The sequence below is a fragment of the Schistocerca piceifrons genome, chromosome 5, assembly GCF_021461385.2.
Source record: "Schistocerca piceifrons isolate TAMUIC-IGC-003096 chromosome 5, iqSchPice1.1, whole genome shotgun sequence".
Taxonomy (NCBI): domain Eukaryota; kingdom Metazoa; phylum Arthropoda; class Insecta; order Orthoptera; family Acrididae; genus Schistocerca; species Schistocerca piceifrons.
In genome coordinates, this window is record NC_060142.1 from 280,311,650 (window position 1) to 280,334,033 (window position 22,384).

General features: G+C 41.1%; 1 protein-coding gene across 9 annotated transcripts in view; it reads right to left on the minus strand.

Annotated features, from left to right (window-relative positions):
* LOC124798714 overlaps nt 1-22,384 on the minus strand; it is a 495,837-nt gene that overhangs the window by 2,084 nt on the left and 471,369 nt on the right. For all 9 annotated transcript variants that reach the window (XM_047262235.1, XM_047262236.1, XM_047262234.1 and 6 more), the window contains one exon: nt 14,400-14,540. In XM_047262235.1, the coding sequence (XP_047118191.1) occupies nt 14,400-14,540 (141 nt within the window). The remainder of the gene's footprint in view (nt 1-14,399; nt 14,541-22,384) is intronic.

The following is a 22,384-nucleotide window of genomic DNA, read 5'->3' on the forward strand; positions in this document are numbered from 1 at the left end:
ACACTAATTTGACAATAGGTTTCAACACTTTGCACAAACTTTTAGCTTTTGCATGCTGTGGAGTTTCATTTCCAGCTAGTAATGATAGAGCCACATCATATATATCCTGCAAGTCTCTCAATTAAACATAATGTACTTTCATTGATGCAGTGGTCATAAAGTGATGACAGCTTTCCATTATATTCACACTTGGGCTTTATTGGAAGTTCTCTCGGCACTCACTTCTCACAGACCTTATGGAAGCTGAGCTCATTGGATGTGATGTAACAATAGAACCATTACCAATCTGGAGAGAAATCAATACTTTAGTAATAACTACTTTCCTGGCTGCTAATACCACCTTGAAGTGACTGTGTGATCTTAATAGGTGGCTCAAACAACGTTGCCTGCAACGAAGGGAACGATGCCATACAGTCGCTCAGGAAGAAAATATCGGCGCTTCATCAGTCTAAGGTATTTGTTGTGAACATTCCAAAGAGACATGACTTAATTCCACAGTCCTGTGTAAATGAAGCTATCTCACAAACGAACTCTAAGTTAGCAAAGTTGTGTAAGCATTTTAAAAATACTTGTGTTGTAGATGTAAGCAGTTTTGGACGAGATTTATTTACAAGACACGGTATGCACCTGAACAGATCAGGAAAAAAAGCATTAGGTACCCTCTTAAAAACAAAAATATTGGAAGAAGTCCACAAATGTACCCCAAAGTTGGAACCAATCGCACTTGAATGGCTCCAACCATCAAGTCAGACTCGGTTTCAAACTCAAATGTTTCAGGAAATTGTTAGTAATGAACGTACTGTGTCTGTAGCTACCGATAATTTTTTAGGCAAAAGTTTAGATCTGTCTCTAATTCCAAAGAAATGACGATTTTTCACCAAAATGTGGGAGGACTTGGTAATAAAGTAAATGACATTACTGTTCTGTTAGAGGAACCACAAGGAATAAAAGATACTGATGTGTTATGTTTTAGTGAACATCATGTGAAGGATATTGAAAGGTTGCAACTAAGTGGTTACTGTCAGGCAACGCATTACTCTAGAACCATCATGGAAAAAGGTGGAGTGGTAATTTATGTAAAAAACAACATATCTTACAATGCATTAGATTTAAAGAGCCATTGTATAGAGCAACAAATTGAAGTATGTGGTGTTGAGATTACTGTAAATGACTTCACGGCTGTAGTGTTAGCACTGTATAGATCTCCCTCAGGGAATTTGAATGTATTTCTTAAGCACTTAGATTCTTTATTATCCATACTGTACTCAAAGTCCAAGAACTTGATAATTACTGGTGACTTTAATGTTGATTTCCTAAATGAGAGCAATAGTAAAGCTGATTTAGTACATTTAATGGAGTCTTATAATCTGATGGCAATAGTAGATTTCCCAACTAGGTTTACTGTTAACAGTAAAAGTCTGATAGATAATATATTTATAGATAAGTCTACATGGAATGAGATCACTGTACATCCAATCACTGGCCTTTCTGATCATGGTGGTCAATTGCTTAGGCTCAATTACATCAGTGTGTGCAACAGTTCCGAGCATTCTTGGAAATCTTTTAGAATAATAAATGAACAGGGCCTTAAAAAATTCAATGATAGCCTAAAAGAGATAGACTGGAGCCGAGTTTATAGGGAAACAGATGTAAACAAAAAGTACAATTCATTTAGAAATAGTCATATAGGCAATGCCAAGAAGTCTTGGATCACTACAGGGATAATAACATCTTGTAGAACAAAGAGGATGTTATACAGTTCTCTCAGGACTTGTAATGATCCAAAGAAACGACAACACTACAAACTTCACTGTAGCATTCTCAAGAAGGTTATAAATAAATCTAAAAGTATGTGCATAAAATCAGAAATTGAAAGCTCAGAAAATAAAATTAAAACTATATGGAATGTAATAAAGAGGGAAACTGGCAGGACAACAGGGAACATGTCTCAGGTAGAGATTAATACAGGGGACAGTATCATAAAGAAACCTGAGTTGGTTGCAGAAATATTTAATAACCACTTTTTGAGAGCAGCAGAGAAGACAGGCTGTAATGGTTCTATGGAAGAATCATTGTCCCTCTTACAGAAAGCTATTAGCAACAGAATCCCACAGTTATCCTTACCTCCAGTTACTGTAAGCGAAGTCATAAGAGTAATTAGATCATTAAAAAATAAAAATTCTGCTGGTGTGGACAATATTTCTAGTAAAATACTGAAACACTGTTATAAATTTGTTAGTCCCGTCTTATGCAACATATTCAATGCATCCCTACAAGATGGGATTGTCCCTGACAGACTTAAGTTGGCTGTAGTGATTCCTCTCTTTAAAAAAGGGGACAAAAGCATTGTTACAAACTATCGCCCAATATCCCTATTAACTACCTTCTCGAAAATTCTAGAAAAACTCATGCACAGGAGGATTGTAGACCATCTCAACTTCCACAGTATCTTAAGCAAAAATCAGTTTGGGTTTCGTGCCGCTCTTTGTACTGAACAGGCAATATTCTCTTTCAGCAGCCAAGTTTTGGAAGCCATTAACAAAAAAATGTCTCCAGTGGGTATTTTTTGTGATCTTACGAAAGCCTTTGACTGTGTAAACCACCAAATTCTTTGGAAAAAGGCAGAATACTATGGTTTAGGTGGTACTGTTGGCTTGTGGCTACAATCATATCTACAGGATCAGAAGCAGACTGTAATGCTAAATGGCTCTTCTGGAGAACCTGCCTCGTCTGAATGGGGCACGATAACGTGTGGTGTGCCTCAAGGCTCCGTTTTGGGCCCACTGCTTTTCCTCATCTTTATTAATGATCTTCCTCTTTGTTCTGAGACAAACAGCAAATTTACCCTGTTTGCCGATGATACCACAATTCTAATTGACGATTTGATTGATCATGATCTTGAAAAAACTACAAATACTGTTTTTAATGACATCTTAAATTGGTTCTCCTCAAATGGTCTCTCGCTCAATGCAGATAAAACTCATTATATGAGGTTCCATACATCACAAAGTAATCCCGATGAAATTAACATAAAATGTAGAGATCAACCAATACAGAAAGTTGAAGACACAAAATTCCTGGGTGCTTACATAGACAGTAAATGTAATTGGTCGGTTCACATTCTTCATCTATGTAAAAAACTTAGCTCGGCAACATTTGCATTATGGGTAATTTCTTCAGTGGCTGAAGTTGACACTATTAAGGTTGCCTACTTTGGCTACTTCCACTCATTGATGTCATATGCTATCATATTCTGGGGGAACCAACCACTTGCAAAAAAAGTTTTCACCATCCAAAAAAAAGCAATCAGAATAATGTGTGGGGTCCATAAAAGACACTCTTGCAGGCACTTGTTTCGGAAGATAGGTATCCTAACAACTGCCTCACAGTATATTTTTTCCTTGCTGACCTTTGTGTGCAAAAATTATTCCATCTACCAAGACAACAGTAAATTCCATGGTTATAACACCAGAAACAAAAACAATCTACATTTAGAAATGAAACGTCTCACTCTGGTACAAAAAGGAGTTTACTACTCCAGCATTAAGCTGTTCAATGCTCTACCACTACATATCAAATGTGTTCATACAGAACTGCCAAAATTTAAACAAGTTCTCAAAGATTACCTGACAGAGAAATCTTATTATACTGTGGATGAATACCTGAAAGAAAATGTATACCATCACTAAACTTATTGTGTCTAGAAGTAGTTCAATTGATTTTATTGTGCATTTGGGCATTAGCGCACTTTTTGTAACGACAGATTGGCTGTACATGTATTTACTCTTGTAGGTCTAATATCTGATTTAACTTTGTGCTCTTATCTTTAACCTTTATTTGAAACTCCTTTTTCTGTCAAATGGTAGTTATGTTATCTAGCTGACATTGTATCTGTTACTTTATTTATAGTATGTCTTACTTAAACTATGTACAATTTTCCATTGAATTGCCCTTGTATTTATTGTAAGTTTAAATTGAAACCTGTACAATTTGACACGTTCCATATCCTTGTGATTGACTCACTAACTGGATCTACGGAACAAGAAATAAATAAATAAAATAAATAAATAAAGTGTACACTCCCTAGTACTGAAGCATTACCCATGTTCTGTTCCCTCTTTGTTAGCCAAACTTGTTGGACACTTTTAAATTTCTCAACCTACTCCCACACACTGCTACATAGAGAAGAATCATTTCTTTACTGTACAGAAAGCTCATGACACATAATCCACACGGAAATGACTTCTATTTGCTCCTCGTCCACCCACAGCAGCAAGTAAAATGACATGCCCAGGAAGAAACAAAAATTACACGAACATCATTACAGCTGGAGCATGTTATCTGTCAGCCTAGTTCATTACCCGATCTTTTTGATTAATGTAGAACCTGAGGAAACATTTTGTGGAAGCATTTTGTAATCCTCCTTAGCTTTTTGTCATTCATGATTTTGATATTGTACCAGCTAGCAATCCTAATTATGCTATTCTTTAAAATGACTGCTACATTCCTCAATATTATTATTTTACATCAGACTACCACTTGTAATGTTCTAGAACACAACATAACTACTTACAACCAGTTCAGAAACTTATATGGTTTATTCACAAAATATTTACCTGTAACAGCTTGTTCCCATTTGATGAAGATTCAATGAGGATGAAGATTCAATGAAAATGTAATTGTAATTAAATTAATAGATCAGTACATTTTGAGTGATTGTTTACACAACATTTAATAAATTTTCTACTAAGAATGTAGTAATGTCAACATTCAGTTAATGTTGAATAATTAATTTATTAAAAAACTAAAAACCCACCTCGAGGAAAAAAAAAAAAAAAAGCATCTAATGTTAACCTAGATTTCGGCGTAGATAACTACACCTTCTTTAGAACAACAATAAAACCCACAAGTGCCCAAGAAGACCTTTGTCAATGATTAAAAGAACACCATAGCTATACATTTATAAACGAAAAAGATAAGGAAAACACAAACAGTACATATGTACAAAGTCAAAACCACTACTTAACTTAATGGTGTATACCCCACCTCACACCGGCGTATGTTCGATGGGCCATGACCTGCCATAAACTGCAGCTACAAATGGTCGCTCACTTACAAGCCCGACCCGCTACCTATGCACATGCGCAAGACAAGGGAAGTTACTTGAATGCGCATGCGCATACGAATATGAGAAAGTTTATAAATGGGTCGGGGCTAAATAGCCCATATATCCCCAACCGTGGATCAACGTATATCAAAAAATGGAATGGATAGAATAAGTGACGAGCTAAATAGGAGATGAAACCTAAAAATAACCGCACACGGTTGCTTATGCTAGGAAAGAAACATATATGAAGCAACCTATGACAACAGGAGGAACTCTTGAAAACTATACCTAAACCCAGTAGTTAGCCTGGAGGGGGGGGGGGGGGGGGGGGCTGAGGGGACATAATCTAAAGACGTCGCGGTAATAAAGGTATAGGGATAAAACGTGAGGTGTTCAACGGGCTAAAATCACCTTTATCGTAAAAGGGAAATGAGGATAAAAAGAAAGAAGATGAACAGCTTGACCAACAGCGCTCGCCAATCAGCGCACGCATGTGAAACTCCCCAGATCATGAGATTTTAGCTTGCCACTTATTCTATCCATTCAATTTTTTTTATATACGTTGATCCACGGTTGGGAATATATGAGCTACTTAGCCCCGACCCATGTATAAACTTTCTTGTATTCGTATGCGCATTCAAGTAACTTCCCTTGTCTTGTGCATGTGCATAGGTAGCGGGTCGGGCTTGTAAGTGAGCGACCATTTGTAGCTGCAGTTTATGGCAGGTCATGGCCCATCGAACATATGCCGATGTGAGGTGGAGCGTACATCATTAAGTTAAGTAGTGATTTTGACTTTGTACATATGTACTGTTTGTGTCTTACTTTTCTTTTTCATTTATAAATGTATAGCTATGGTGTTCTTTTAATCATTGACCAAGGTCTTCTTAGGCACTTGTGGGTTTTATTGTTGTTCTGAAGAAGGTGTAGTTATCTACGCCAAAACCTAGGTTAACACTAGGTGCTTTTTTTGCAATCGAGGTGGGTTTTTAGTTTTTTAATATATTAACCAACGATTGCTGACGCGCTGCAATGTTGAAGGTTCTTAAAATGTTAAATGAATTACTATATTTTGTAAAACCAAATTCTGTACTTTTGGAATGTCCAAAATTCATAAATTTTAATTATAAATTTAATTAGATATGTGTTCTAACAATACTCTGAAATATTATGATTGTTGTACATTATTTTGAGTACAGTGGCAAAGCCCACCAATCCATTTGAGTAGTAGCAGTGTTGTGTTGTAATCAGTCTACCTTACATCATGCAGGTTGTAATTGGAACTATGTATGTATGTATGTCTGTGCTGCTTCAATGTACTTTTATGTATTTAACAGTGGAATTAATAAACACAAGAGCATGTGCAAAAAGCTGCCAGGTTATTAAAATATGTTTGAAGTACCCAGGCAAATACAGCATTTGCACTTCCCACAAGTAATCTTAAAATTTTATATCAGTTGTATGTTACTTGTTAATGTTTTCACCCCTCAGTGTTGTTCATTGCTAATTTGTACTAATTAAATCATCTGCCATTTTCAAACTCCAAATTACATTAAAGATTACAACTTTTCATAAACTATCAAATGATAGTGTTACAAGCACAAACTTCGATAGTATAAGAATGAGTCAGGGAGTCAGACACAATCTTTTCAAAGGTAAATATGGATGACTGGATGGGTATTTCAACCCCACTTCAATGCCTTTACCATGGGACCATCTTATTTGGTGAAATGCATGTTCAAACTTCAATAGAGTGCAAAGAGTTATCAGTTTTGCGCATGTACACATGTATGCGCATAAATAGAGTATTAATAACCCAAATTCAACTTGTCACTATTACTATTAGCATGATTCTGTGTGTCATGATGTATCAGTGCACATCTCTTAACATTTAATTATGTTCTTAAGCTATTGTTGATTTGAGCAAATTAAAGGCAACAGTTAACCTGGGAAGGAGAAGTTAACACACGTACATGCATTTGTACCAAAGGCTGATTGCATCAAAGATGATGAAAACAGTTTCTGAGACAGAAGTTCTGGAGAGAAAGAATTCATTCGGGGAGAACTGAATACACAGTTCGGTTACAGACAGACTTGGGTTCAAAAAAGTAATGGGACCAAACACTTTGTTATTGTTGTTGGGGTCTTCAGTACAAAGACTGGTTTGATGCAGCTTTCCATGTTACTCTATCCCGTGCAAGCTGCTTCATTTCCGAGTAATTACTGCAACCTATTTCCATCTGATTTTGCTAAGTGTATTCATCTCTTTGTCTCCCTCTAGATTTTTTCCCTGCACGCTTCCCTCCAATACTAAATTGGTTATCCCTTCATACCTTAGAACGTGTCTTATCAACTGATCTCTTCTTCTAGTCAAATTGTGTCACAATTTCCTCTTCTCCCCAATTATATTCAGTGGCTCCTCATTAGTTACATGATCTACCCATCTAATCTTCAGCATTCCTCTGTAGCTCCACATTTCAAAAGCTCCTATTCTCTTCTTGTCTAAACTGTTTGTCATCCATGTTTCACTTCCATATACAGCTACGCTCCATACAAATACTTTCAGAAACGACTTCCTGACACTTAAATCTATACTCAATATTAACAAATTTCTCTTCTTCAGAACGCTTTCCTTGCCATTGCCAGTCTACATTTTATATCCTCTCTACTTCGACCATCATCAGTTATTTTGCTCCCCAAATACCAAAACTCATTTACTGCTTTAAATGTCTTGTTTCCTAATCTAATTCCCTCAGCATCACCCGATTTAATTTGACTACATTCCACTATCCCCATTTTGCTTTTGTTGATGCTCATCTTGTTGCCTTCTTTCAAGACACTTCCAGTTGGTTCAACTGTTCTTCCAAGTCCTTTGCTGTCTTCATTATTAAACCTACTCCTGCATTACCCCTTAATTTGATTTTGTATTTATAACCCTGTATTCACCTGACCAGAAGTCCTGTTACTCCTGCCACCGGACTTCGCTAATTCCCACTGTATCTAACTTTAAACCTATCCATTTCCCTTTTTTCTAACCTACCTGCAAGATTAAGGGATCTCTCATCTGATCTGTAGAAAGCCAGTTATGTTTCTCCAGATAATGATGTCCTCCTGGGTAGTCCCCGCCTGGAGAGCTGAATGGGGGACTATTTTACCTCCAGAATATTTTACGCAAAAGGACGCCACCATCATTTAACCATTTAGTAAAGCTGCATGACCTTGGGAAAAATTAACGGCTGTAGTTTCCCCTTGCTTTCAGCCTTTCGCAGTACCAGCACAGCAATGCTGTTTTGGCTTTTGTTACAAAGCCAATTCAGTCAATCATCCAGATTATTGCCCCTGCAGCTAGTGAAAAGGCTGCTGCCCCTCTCCAGGAACCACACATTTATCTGGCCTCTCAAAAAATACACCTCTGTTGTGGTTGCACATATTGCATGGCTATCTGTATCGCTGAGACACACAAGCCTCTCCACCAGTGGTTATGGTACAAGAGATACAAAAGAACTTCTCCTACACTTCTGCATGAGGTGTGGTTTAGTTGTGCGAAATATTTGGTTTAAGAAGAATGTCAGTCACATGATGACAAGATTAGTTGGAATGGACTTTTTAAATATACCACTTTTAATGGAGAAAGAAGCAGACAAGTGATACTAAATAAGAACTTTACCAATGAACATAAATTGTTAGTAACAGACTTTAGTAGTATTCATAGACCCAAGATAACTGGTAGAAACTTACCAATGATCGAAGTTTGGGAGCTAACAAAACTGACAAGAGAACTGACAGTCAGGGCTCTGTAAGGTTCCAACTACCAACAGATGAAGTGCAGAGTGGAAAAGTGGAATGGACTAGATTTAAGAATGTGCTGGTGAACACAGCAACAGAGGTCTGTGGAAAAACATCTCAGAGTCATAGAGAAGGAGATACCATGATGGAATAAATTACTGAGAACATCAATTTAAAAAGTTACACCCCAGAAAGAATAAGATAAAAGGAAGGACAAGCTAGAACAAAAACAAGATGAAGTGAAGATCAGTGGCCTCTAAAAAAGAGTACCGGGACAAAAAAGTTTAGAGTCAAACAGGTACTAGAAGAGGAAAAAGGAAATTATTGGGAGAAATTTGTCCAATTGCTGCAGGAAGACAGGATAACATAATATGAAACTGCTGTTCAGAGTGGTGCATAACATATGAAAATCTTTTTCTCCATGAAGGTCACCACAGAAGACATCAGTGAAAATCTAATTAGAACAGAAGAAAATGTAATGAAAGAACCAATTTGATCATCTTCTAAACAGATATCAATAAATGACAGAAACAACTAATGAAACCTGCAGAGCAAAAACCTATTTTACCTGAGCACAGACATAAGCGTGTTGAAGATGCTGAATAGGAAATCACCAGAAATTATGAAGTCAATATGGAAATAAAAAGTAACTGCCAAAAGTAACTGCCAAAAGTAACTGCCAAAAGTAACTGCCAAAAGTAACTGCCAAAAGTAACTGCCAAAAGTAACTGCCAAAAGTAACTGCCAAAAGTAACTGCCAAAAGTAACTGCCAAAAGTAACTGCCAAAAGTAACTGCCAAAAGTAACTGCCAAAAGTAACTGCCAAAAGTAACTGCCAAAAGTAACTGCCAAAAGTAACTGCCAAAAGTAACTGCCAAAAGTAACTGCCAAAAGTAACTGCCAAAAGTATTACAACCATCTAGGAATAACTTTTTACCTACTGTAAAGAAGAAACATCAGGTTGCAGACAGGCACAATCAAAAGACACTCACATATGCTTTTGGCCACAGCCTACATCAGTAATAATAATAATAATAATAATAATAATAATAATAACGGCCTGTGACGAGGGCCTCCCGTTGGGTAGACTGCCCGCTTGGTGCAAGTCTTTCGATTGGATGTCACTTCAGCGACTTGTGCATCGATGGGGAGGAAATGATGATAAGGGCAACACAACACCCAGTCCCTGAGTGGAGAAAATCTCTACATCAGTAACACACACACACACACACACACACACACACACACACACACACACAGAAGACTGCCAACTCCCGTCTGTCTGCAATTTGACGTGTCTTCTTTACGGTAAGCAGCAATTTGTCTTTTCCTACATGGTTGCTATTCCTACCTGGAGTTTCTATTCTTTGATTTGAGGAAAAACTTATCTTTCATAAGGCCTGAAAAACAGATGAGAAGATTCTAGAATAGATATTAAGAACAATATTGAAAACACAATTTGAAGAGTAACAGTACTGATTCAGGGAAAAGAAGACAACAACAAACCTAATCTTCAGTGCATTTAAGTTGATGGAGAAATACTGAAAATAAGGTAAAGAGCTGATCCTAGTGGTTCTTGATACTGAGAAGTCATACATCAGTGTGAAAAGATAAATGACCTGGGAGCACCCGAGAAACCAAAATGTGCCTGAAGGTTTGGCAAGAAAGACTTAAATGCTGTATGAGCAGTGTACTACCTGTGTGATTTGGTAAAGGTTATTCATTGCAGTTTCAGGTAAAAAGTGGAATCTAGCAAGGTAGTGCTCTGTTGCCACAGCTGTTTTTATAACAGTCCCAAATATTGTAATGAAGAACATCACAAAATCTCATACACAGCTTAATGCCTTTGCTTTTGTTGTGGTAATGCGCTGAGGGGAGAAAACAGGAGAATCAAACTGAGGCTTGACAAAGGGATGCATGAATTCTAGAAATACAGCGACAAAATTAGTGAAATCAAAATAATAGTAATCACAATGAATAGGGAAGGGTGACCAGCAAACATCAAGCTAGGTTTTATGTCCTAAAAAACATGGAGGTTTAATTTTTAAAAGAAAGAGATTTTGAACCAGAGTCATAAGAGGTCATTCTTCTACCTACAAGTTAGATCACGTAACGTGGGATTCCAAGATGCCAAGAAAAGCAGAATCAGTTACATACAACAAGTATTTCAAAGCAATACTAACATCTAATGTAACTGACAATAACTTTCCTTCTCATCCTGTCCAGTAAGTCCCCCTTGACCCATGGTTCTGGATGCTTCTTCCGAACTCCCATATTTCCTAAACCTCACCAGTACCTTTCTTTCAGCCTTCTTCCTTCTCCTTCCATCTTTCTGAAAGAAAACGCCACCACTGGCTTCGAAAGCTAGCAAATTTAAATACCTTTTTCTACATGTATTTCATGCCACCACTTGGTGAGTAAATTTGTTATCTATCCAGTTATATTATATTATGTAACTGGATCAATAGAAAATCTACTCACCAAGCCAATGCAGGAGAAAAAAATTTATAGAAGTTACAGAAATGTGCAAGCTTTTGGAGCCAGTGGCTCCTTATTCTGGCAGAAGGGCTGAAGGGAAAGGAAGAGAAATAACGGAGGAGGCTGGTGAGGTTTAGGGAACAGGGAGGGTTACAGGAAAGTCGAGCAGAACCTGGGTCAGGAGAGTTACAAACAGGATTAGAATGAAAGACTGACTGTTGTACCTTAACATAAGCTATACAGTGTCACAAAGAGTGACTCACTGTGACTACAAGTCATGGAGATGAAGTTCTTGCAGTCCAAAACAAAGAAAATGAAGTGGGACAAATTAAGAAATGAAGAAGTGAAAGAGATGGCGGGCATTAAGACAGCACCAACAGAGCAAGACAACATATCTAAACTAGACTGGTTTCAATACTTTTAAGAATGGAGCTACAGAGGACAGTTTAAGTGAATCTGGACAGAGAAGATTAAGTGACACAGTGGGTAGAAGGACAAAAAATACACTGAACGGACATTATAAATATAGACATTGAAGAGGAACCCTGGATAATATCATGAACAACAGGATTCACCTCAACAAGATGACATGGAGTAGACTTGTATATTTCACCTGAAAATTGGAGTAGTTTAGTGGACTATATGACAGTGCAAAACCAGCTCAATACAGGTAAGTTCTTGCACTCTTCTGGATGGCAAAAATCACAAGTCCTTTGTGACCTCAAAGGAAACTACAAAAAAAGTTTTGAGTAGAGAAGGAACTAATAAAAACAGACATAGTCTTACAAGAGTTCATCTTCGTAAGATATCACCACTAACTGAGCATTTTTGGTAACCACACTGATTTTTAAATCAGTCTTGCTTCTTTTGCATTAGTAGGCATACATGACATTGTCTGATAAGTGCAAGAAAACATACGTAGTTAACTATTTGTCCACTGCAACTAAGATGAGTGATTTTGGTGAAACTTGTCACAGTGTATGGGAACAGCTCAAAGTTGAAAAACAATCCAGCATTATACTACAAACCAGATATTTCGTTACCAATGTAAGGTCTCCTTTGTTTTGTGCATATTAGAAAGAAAAGGTGGAGGCTTCTCAAATACTCGTATATAGAGATAGAGATAGATAGAGAGAGAGAGAGAGAGAGAGAGAGAGAGAGAGAGAGAGAGAGAGAATAAATCTGTCTGTAACACTTTAACATGATGCAAACTGAGGGTAATTTAACAGTCTGGGAGACAGAACATTGTGAACAGCACTATACTTGACAATCCCACAGTAATTTCAATTACTTTGATACAACATTTAGTTTCACCAACAAATGGTAAGTGATTTATTACCACCATCTTGAATTATATGAAAGATAACAAGCAGAAGACTTCTTAAAACATAAAAGCAAGATAATATTATTAATGAGCTCAAAACCTAAGAATATTTTATTAGTATAATTAACTGAGAAGTCTGCTTCTCATAAAGCTTTGATAATGTTTGTGGAACAATGAACAGCTACAACTGTTGTGAATACTTAAGCTATAATTTGTGAATACAGTTGAGAAGACTTTTCTCAACCAAATGCAGCATCTCCCTCTCATTTAAACTTTCCAACACGATGGATGCCTCAAATGAATTTTTCGCTCTAGGCTGAGTTACAGATTTGGTCTGAAACTGCTTCATGCACTTTTAAATACATCTAATTACAACTTTTTCCCTTCTTCACTTCAGGTACACAAAAAAATGATATCGTTTATATTTTCATGTTCTCTGTCTGGAACAAATTCTCCCTCAAAATGGTACCAAAGAGTATCAAATCCAAAAAGAGTCTGGAGTAAAAATACTTCTAGCGGTGTGGGTGCAATTTTTATGCTTTTCTTGACCTTTTTTTTATACACTGAGGACCTATAGCATATTATAAGTACCTTGAGGGTGTTAGTTGGTTGGTTGGTTTGTGGGATTAAAGGGACCAGACTGCTACGGTCATCGGTCCCTGAGGGTGTTAGTAAATGATACTGCTAGTACAGGGTGTACACATGGAGGGGAGGGGGAGGGAAATCCAAATTAAAAATACACTTTTTCCTGGGTGAAAATACACTCTACCCAGGGTGAAAGTATATTTTTTCCATGTTAAGAGGCAACATACTGCCTCAGAGTTTTAGGTTCTATACACTGGCATAGAACTTCACGGAACTTCAGGAAACAAAACCCAGCATACAACGTTATTGCATGACTTGTAATCTATGAAGGAACTAAAATAAATATGAAAAACTAACCTTAAATCTTGATTTTTTCTAATGTGTGTGACCCTTTAAGATGTATCAAACACAAATGTGTCAGTAAAATTTTGAAATAATGGTTTAAATGGCTGATCTTTGGGCCCGAAATTTTTCTTAGTGATTGGTCCTCAAAGTGTTAAGTTTTAAATGAGAATCAAATGCTCCACGATTTAAGAAATTCATCACACAGTCTCACAGATAACTTAATTCATCTCGCATAAACGGAAATTTACTTTGGAAGTAATGCTTCTCAAACCACTGTTCTCAATGTCTTCCCGCAACCTGTTAGAAACGTAAAGCAGTTTGTTATATGAAGTACTGCATAGTTTTCGTTCTAAAGCCTTTGACACATTTCGTGGTGAGCAGATGCTTGTGTGTGCACCATGTTTTGTTGTTCTAACTGATGCATTTTCTTTGCAACTGAAGTTTTATTTTGGCGTTATTCTCTATTTTCTGTTTTATTGCTGTGATATTAACGGGCAGTAATGGGCTAAAGTAAAATTCTCCTTTAGAATACTGTATCAGTTCTGTATCAGTAAAAGTTACAAAAATTTAGCTGGAAACTGAAACAATGAAAACTTCTTGGAATTCTAAAAATTACCAGGTTTCACCCACATTTTTCCCGGCTGCAAAAATTCCAATGTTTCTCCTGTAGTTCCCGGGCATATACACCCTGTAGTATCAGTGAAATTTACTTATTTGGGTGACTTCATGTGAAGTATATAGAAAATAGTGCAGCTTAAGCTCAATGAAACTCACCTCTCCAACAGAAGTTGCCAACAGGTTGACAATCTTTTCATGTGGTACTGCAACCACACTCTGGTTGTTTATTTCGATAATGCGGTGCCCCACACGAACACCGCCTCTTTCTGCTATGCCACCACGAAGAAGACTGCATATCTAAATTGAATTAATTGTTTCACTATTAAAATGAATAAGTAATTACATATAATCTCTATAGGACTGATAGATATGGTTGCTATCTGTATCATGGATCTCTACACTACAATCAATGCGCACCTGGCTGGAAATAATACAGATAACAGCATGAGGTACAACATTTCTCCATCTATATGAAATATTTGGATAAAAGAGCTGTAACTTATGAAAATTTTAAAACATAAATATAGTATACACTAATCACTAATGACTTACCACAGTTTAAATATATGCAGAGTGATTCAGGAGGAATGTCACTATGTTTGGGATGATTAATGTCACATAATGTTTGGGATGATTCTACATATGAAAATAAACTGAAAAAGTCCTATGAAGATTTGTCCGATTTTTGATCTTTACAGAACTGGAGAAAGTTGAAGCCTACACAAAACCATTAACAATTTTGAGGACAAGTGCGAATATTACTTACCAAAATGGTGTGTAAGCACTGTGGTGGACAGAGTATTGGTGGAACAGATGACTGATGCGTCATACAAGAAGTGTTCAAAAAGTCCCCCGCCAATCTCAATCTCAAAGAACTTGGCAGTGTGTTGGAGGATGTGCTGTGTTGCATATCTATCATCATCTCAGTGAGCATTAATGTGGGCAACAATGTCAGTGATGTCAGCAACATTTCTTCATGTGTACTCACCTTCGTAGAGTACACATCACACTTTAACCACCCTCATAAATAAACGTCTAATGGGCTAAGTCAGGCGATCTGACAGGCCAGTTAAAGGGTCCCCCATAGCCAATCCACCATTGAGGAAATGGGTTTTCAGATACTGGGATACTTGTCTGGTACAGTGGAGTGAACTGGCGAACCATCACGTTGCAGGTATATTTGCCATCTTTGGTCTAATTTCATGTCTTACACATGTGCAGATAGGTCTTCTATTAGGAAGTGTATGTATGCTGTGGCTGTCGCGCAATTTGGCATAACACAGGCCCAATCACCAAGTCATCAATCATACCATACCTAACACGGAATCTTGTTCCCTAGTGTCATGTAGGTTCTCTGTCATGCATGTATGAGAAATGTTGTTTTTCCACGATACCACTGTGTGCGTATAAATGTAGCCTCATCTGTAAATAAAGTCTGTTGCATGACATTTCTCTGTACAGCCAACCATTCACAAAACTGTTGTCTGCTTAATGAGTCATCTGGATGCAGATGTTGCATGGGCTGTGGATGGAACAATTAAAAGTACTCTGACTGTAACCTACACCACACTCATGTTTGAAGAATATCGAGCTGATGACTAATGCACTGTGTACTGGAGGTGGGACTCCATTGTACCAGCGCAATAAAGTCTTCCCTTTCCTTAACTGACTGGACGACCTCACATTCTGATGTTACAAGTACACTGGGTATTATTCTGGATTCATGTAATGTTTGAAAAACACTGGGAATTACCCTGGCACAGGTGGTTTGTTGATCAGGGAAACATGATTTCTGCATGGGTGAATTATGTGTCATTCTGGAATTCACAGACACAATGGACTTGCTCAATTACACAACTCTCAACCCTGACACACAGACAGCCTCACGACTGCTCCCTGATCCAACCCACGACCACATGCCGGGGATACTTTAAGTTGTGGCCCCGGTGCGAAGTCGCAGTGCTGCCATCTGTTGGAGAACCCCCACATCTCATGTAGGATGGATCAGTCATCTATCTTCCCATTATTCTGTTCACCATAGTGCCTACACAGCATTTTGATAAGTAATATTTTCACTTGTCTTTATACATTCATGGGTATGTGTAGTCTTCAACCTGCTCCAGTTCCATAATAATAAAAAATGGGGACACATCTTCATAGGACTTTTTCAGTTTATTTTCAAAAGTAAAATTACATCACAAATTATGTAAGACTCCTGCATCACCCTCCATATTAACTTCATCCCAATCAATAGAGCTATCACAGGCAAACATGTATTTCCATTAGAAATTTCACTGTTCCTTCAGTAAGTGGACATTATATTACAACCACTTCATAGTGGAAATATCTGTAGCTAGTCAGTATTGAAATGGGGATTAGCGATCATGATGTCATTATAGCGACTATTGGTTGGTTAGTTGAGGCTTAAGGGACCAAACAACAAGGTCATCAGTCCCTTGTTTCAAATATGGTCCATTCCGCTAATGGGACATCTCAGGAAAGTCAGAACAATAAAAGGGAAAAAGGTAAAAACGTAAAAGGGCAGTCATGTTGTCAATGGTAAAAAACAAAAAGGGGGAAGTCAGCAAGAGAACGAACCCAACGCTATGCTGAAGCAGCATAGGCAAGACCACCTGTGACTTAAAAGGTGCAACCACTAGAATGTAGAAATACGTATGGGAAAAGGAGACTAACCAATCCCTTTTATTTTTTTAAAAAAAAGGGGGGGGGGGGGGGGGGGGGTAAAAACAGAGTAAAAGGTGAAGAAAAGAGGATCTTGGTCAGGGAGGTGAATCGGGAATCTCCAAACACGGCTTACAGTGGGAGACACCCAAACACTCACCGCCCTGCCCCAACACCAAAGAGAGATTAAAAACCTTAAAACTGAGAATAAAAACCACTTTCCCGGAGGAAACCGAGAACCAGAGACACCATCCGGGAATCGTCAGCCAACATCAAAGGTAAAGTGTGGGGCAGTCTGTACTTAGCACGCAGAGCCAAAAGAAGGGGGCATTCAACCAAAATGTGGGCTACTGACTGGAAGGCTCCACAACCACAAAGTGGGGGTGGCTCATCACGCAAAAGAAAACCATGGGTCAGCCTGGTATGGCCGATGCGGAGACGACACAGTGTGGTCGAGTCCTTTCGGGAGAGGCGAAAGGAAGAACGCCACGGGCCTGGTGTCACCTTAATCGCACGAAGTTTATTAGACAGGGGAGTAGCCTCCCAAGAATTGGCCCATGACTGTGCGAAGTGGGATTTGATGTGAAGCCGTAAATCCACTGCAGGAGGGGTTACAGAAAACGGGGGGTTAGTGACTGCTCCCCCAGCCAAACGATCAGCGAGCTCATTACCCGGGATACCCACATGGCCAGGGACCCAAAGGAAGTCAATGGAACAAGCAGCACAGTGAATATCAGCGAGATGGTCATGGATGGCAGAGACCAAGGGATGGTGGGAAAAATACCGGTCAATAGCCAGAAGGCCACTCATTGAGTCCGTACATAACAAAACGCGGTTGTGTTGGGACTGTTTAATAAAGGTAAGGGCCTGGGAAATTGCCATCAATCCCGCAGTAAAAACCTCACTTGTAGGTGGCAGCAGATGATTTTCCATTCCAACAGAGGACAGCTGATTTAGAGCCATCAGTGTAAAAAACAACAGCATCCTGAAACTCCCATAAAATTTGGCGGAAAAAGGAACGGAACACCACCGGGATGATGGAATCTTTCGGACCTTGGCAGAGCGGAGATCCATCTGAATTCTAGGTCGAGGAACTAACCGGGGGGGGGGGGGGGGGGGGGGGGGGGGGGGGGGGGGGGGGGGGGGGGGGGGGGGGCGAGGAAGACAGGACAAAGAAGGAAGCTGAAAATCACGGCAAAGAGACGCAAGGCGGAGCCCAACCGGTAAACCCGCCCGTGGGCGGGAGTCGGGTGGGCGACGTCCATGGTCTGTGAACAGGATAGAATAGGAAGGATGAGTAGGAGAGGAACGGATAGTGAGTGCATAAGATACCAGAAGCTGGGACCGCCGAACAGAAAGGGGGGGGGGGGGGGGGGATCCCAGCTTCAACCAGGAGACTATCAACAGGGCTAGTAGGGAAGGCACTGGTGGCCAAACGGATACCACGATGGTGGACTGGATCCAGCACGTGCAGTGTGGAAGGAGCAGCTGAACCATAAACTTGACAACCATAGTCCAAGCGAGACAGAGCTAGAGCACGATAAAGACGGAGAAGGAGGGAATGGTGCGCACCCCAAGAGGAGTGGGCAAGGAAGCGAAGGACACTGAGTTTACGGAAACATCCTACCTTCAGGAGTCTGATATGGGGCAGCCAAGTGAGCTTGTTGTCAAAAAGAAGACCCAGGAAACGAAACTGTGGGACCACAGGCAATCGTTGTGAATCGAGCTAGAGCTCTGGATCAGGGTGGATCGTAGTACGACAACAGAAGTGGACCACCCGCGATTTTGAAGGAGAGAATTGAAACCCGTGTGAGAGGGTCCATGCAGAGGCACGTCGTATAGCTCCCTGGAGCTGCCGTTCTGCAAATGCCATCGAGGAGGAACTAACCCAAATGCAAAAATCATCCACATACAGGGCAGGGGCGATCAAGGGACCGACAGAGGCCACAAGTCCATCGATAGCAATGAGGAAAAGAAGGACACTCAAGACAGAACCCTGTAGGATGCCCGTCTCCTGGGTCCGTGGAGAACTAAAAGCAGTACCAACTCGAACTCTGAATGACCGATGGAATAGGAACTGCCGGATAAAAATCGGGAGTGGGCCCCGAAGACCCCACTGATGAAGGGTAAGTAAGATGTGATGGTGCCAGGCCGTGTCATAGGCCTTGCGAAGGTCAAAAAACACTGTAACCAAATGGCGGCACTCGGAAAAAGCCTGCCGAACTGCGGATTCCAAGCGAAGTAAATGATCGATTGGAGACCGTCCCTCTCGAAAGCCACACGAGATTCGAGGACCCAATTGAGCCGACGGGCTACCATCCATTCAGTAACTTACAAACAACATTGGTCAAACTAATTGGCCGATAGATGTCAACAGATAGGGGGTTCTTACCAGGCTTAAGGACAGGAACCACGACGCTATCCCTTCACTGAGAAGGGAAGTCACCCTGGAGCCAGATACGGTTAAACACCCGAAGAAGATGTTGCCGTTGTGGAGCACTGAGATGTTGAAGCAGTTGGTTATGAATGAATCTGGGCCAGGGGCCGTATCATGAGAAGAAGATAGAGCAGAAAGAAATTCCCTTTCAGTAAAAGGTTTGTTGTAAGATTCTGACTCACAAGGGGTGAAACATAAGGTGGAAGCTTCAGCCCGCTGTTTCAGGTGAAGGAAAGCAGCTGGATAGGAGGCTGATGCTGAGGCCACTGCAAATTGGGTCGCAAGGTGTTCTGCAAGAACTAATGGGTCCGTACAAAGGCCATCTGGGAGGTGAAGGCCTGGGAGGGTGGACTGCCGATGGCAACCTTGGAGAGAGCGAAGTGTGGCCCATACCCGTGGCAGAGGGACACTAGAACCAAGGGAAGAACGAATCGTTCCCAACATATCCGCTTGCTCTGTTTGATTAAATAATGGGCTTTAGCACGGAGGCGTTTAAAGGTAGTAAGGCTGGCTACAGATGGGTGCCTCTTGAAGTGTTGCAAAGCTCAACGGCGATCACGGATGGCAATGGCAATGGCCATATTCCACCATGGGACTTGCCGGCGACGAAATGGTCCAGATGAGTGCGGGACAGCAAGGCTAGCAGCGCGAACATTCGCGCCAGACATGTCATGTAGGACATCATCAATACAACCCGACACAGAGGGAGAAAACACGACCTGTGCAGTGTATAGAGGCCAATCAGCACATTGGAAAGACTAACAAGGTAACCTGTTCATCGGGGAGCGGGAAGGGAGCGAGATAATCAACGGGAAATGGTCACTATCACAAAGGTCGTCGTTGTGGCTGACCAGTGTAATGAAAGGAGGAGAGAGAGAGAAGAAAGAGAAAGATCAATGGCAGAAACGGTACCATGACCGACACTGAAATGAGTAGGGGAGCCATCATTAAGAAGGCACAAGTCTTGGTCTGCAATAAATTGGTCTATAAGAAGACCTTGTCTAGATGGAAAGGCACTGCCCCACAAGGGATGATTAGCATTAAGATCCCCAAAGAGGAGGCAGGGAGGAGGAAGTTGCTGAAGAAAGGCAGTTAAGGCAGCAGATGTAAGAGTCCTGTCAGGAGGGAGATAAAGATTGCAAACTGTGACCACAGAGTCTAAGTGGACCCTAACAGCAACCACTTCCAATGTAGTTTGAAGAGGACTCCACATGCTAGCAATGTCTGTACGGACCAACGTACAAATGCCACCAGAAGCCCGCAGGGGTCCGACCCGATTTCGACAGAAAACACGGAAACCACAGAGGGTCGGTGAGTGAGCATCAGTAAAATGAGATTCCTGGAGAACCACACAAGCTGCAGAGTAGGACGAAAGAAGGGATTTCAATTCTGGAAGGTGACGATAGTAACCATTACAATTCCATTGGAGAACCACAGAACGATGGTTTAAATGGGGGCTGAACACACTAAAGCCAGGTCACACCGCCGGGTCCCCACCCATCACCGACAAGGAGGGGGTGACATCCATGAACGACAGGTCAGAATCCGGTTGTGAAGTCAGGGAAGGGACCTCCAGTGACACCAGAGGCTCTTTGTCCCGGGACTTAAGTTTCTTCTTCTTTTCAGGCTGAGATCGAGGAGGGCTGTGTGGCATAAAGGAGCCAGCTGCAGCAAGATCAGGAACAGAAAGAGACTGGGCGACCTGGGGGCTGACAGACCGTGGCTCTCGCGGTCGTCGCGCAGCAGCAGACCTTTGGCCTGGAAGGTGTCGGGAAGGGGCATTCCGGGAGAGGCGCCCTTGACTGGCAGACGCCGAAGGAGTGGGACACTTCTCCGGCTGGGGAGGGGGAGCAGCACCCAGAGGAGAAGGTGTGGGAGCCGCAGGGGAGGGGGGGAGGAGAGGGGTCCGGGATGGGGGTAAGGAAGGGGGAGGAAGGGGTGAAGATGTAACCAAGGCGTAACTAGATGTCATGGACACAGGGTGAAGACGTGTATATTTCTTATGGGCCTGTGTGTAGGTTAAACGATCAGGGGACTTATACTCCTGTATCTTCTTTTCCTTCTTATATACTGGGCAATCTGGTGAATGTGGAGAATAACTATCATGACAATTTACACACAGGAGGGGGAACACAAGGACTCCCCTCACGGAGTGGACGCCCACAGTCACAACAGAGAGGGGCCTGTGAACAGCGGGAAGACATGTGTCCAAAACGCAAACACTTAAAACATCTCATAGGAGGTGGGATGTACGGCTTCACATCACATCGATAAACCATAATCTTAACTTTCTCAGGGAGGGTATCCCCTTCAAAGGCCAGGATAAAGGCACCAGTGTCAATGAGATTGTCTTTATGACCCTTCTGAACACGCCGCCATCCGAGATTGTCCTGAAGATCCTCATCAGTTTGAAGGATGAGGTCCCTGTGAAAAATCACACCTTGTACCATATTTAGAGACTGGTGGGGGGTAATGGACACAGGAATTGTGCCAAGATGGATACAGGCACGAAGGGCCGCAGATTGGGCAGCTGAAGCAGTTTTGATCAGCAACGAACCCGACCGCATCTTGCTCAGGGAGTCCACTTCGCCAAACTTGTCTTCAATGTGTTCCACAAAGAATAAAGGTTTGGTATTGGTGAAAGTATCTCCATCAGTCCTGGTGCAAACTAGATAACGGGGGAAAGGCTTCGCCCCTAGCCGACGGGCCTGACCCTCTTCCCAGGGGGTAGTCAGGGAAGGGAAGGCCAAAGGGGCAAGAGAAGCATCACTTGAAGAATCAGTTCCACACAGAGAGGCGGCCGCAGAAGAACGGCCAGAGTTCTGGACCCGTATGCGTTTCATTTGCATAGCGTCCGCCCTGATACCACCCACTCCGATCAGGGGCTCTCCTCACGGGTGCCACCCAGCCACAGCAAGGGCCGTCTGGCACGGCGGCCATTGCCGGGAGTTCCGATGCTCCAGGATGACGAGCAACCCCTCCAAGGCATCCATGAGGAGGTCACAGCTCAGGTATCAGAAGT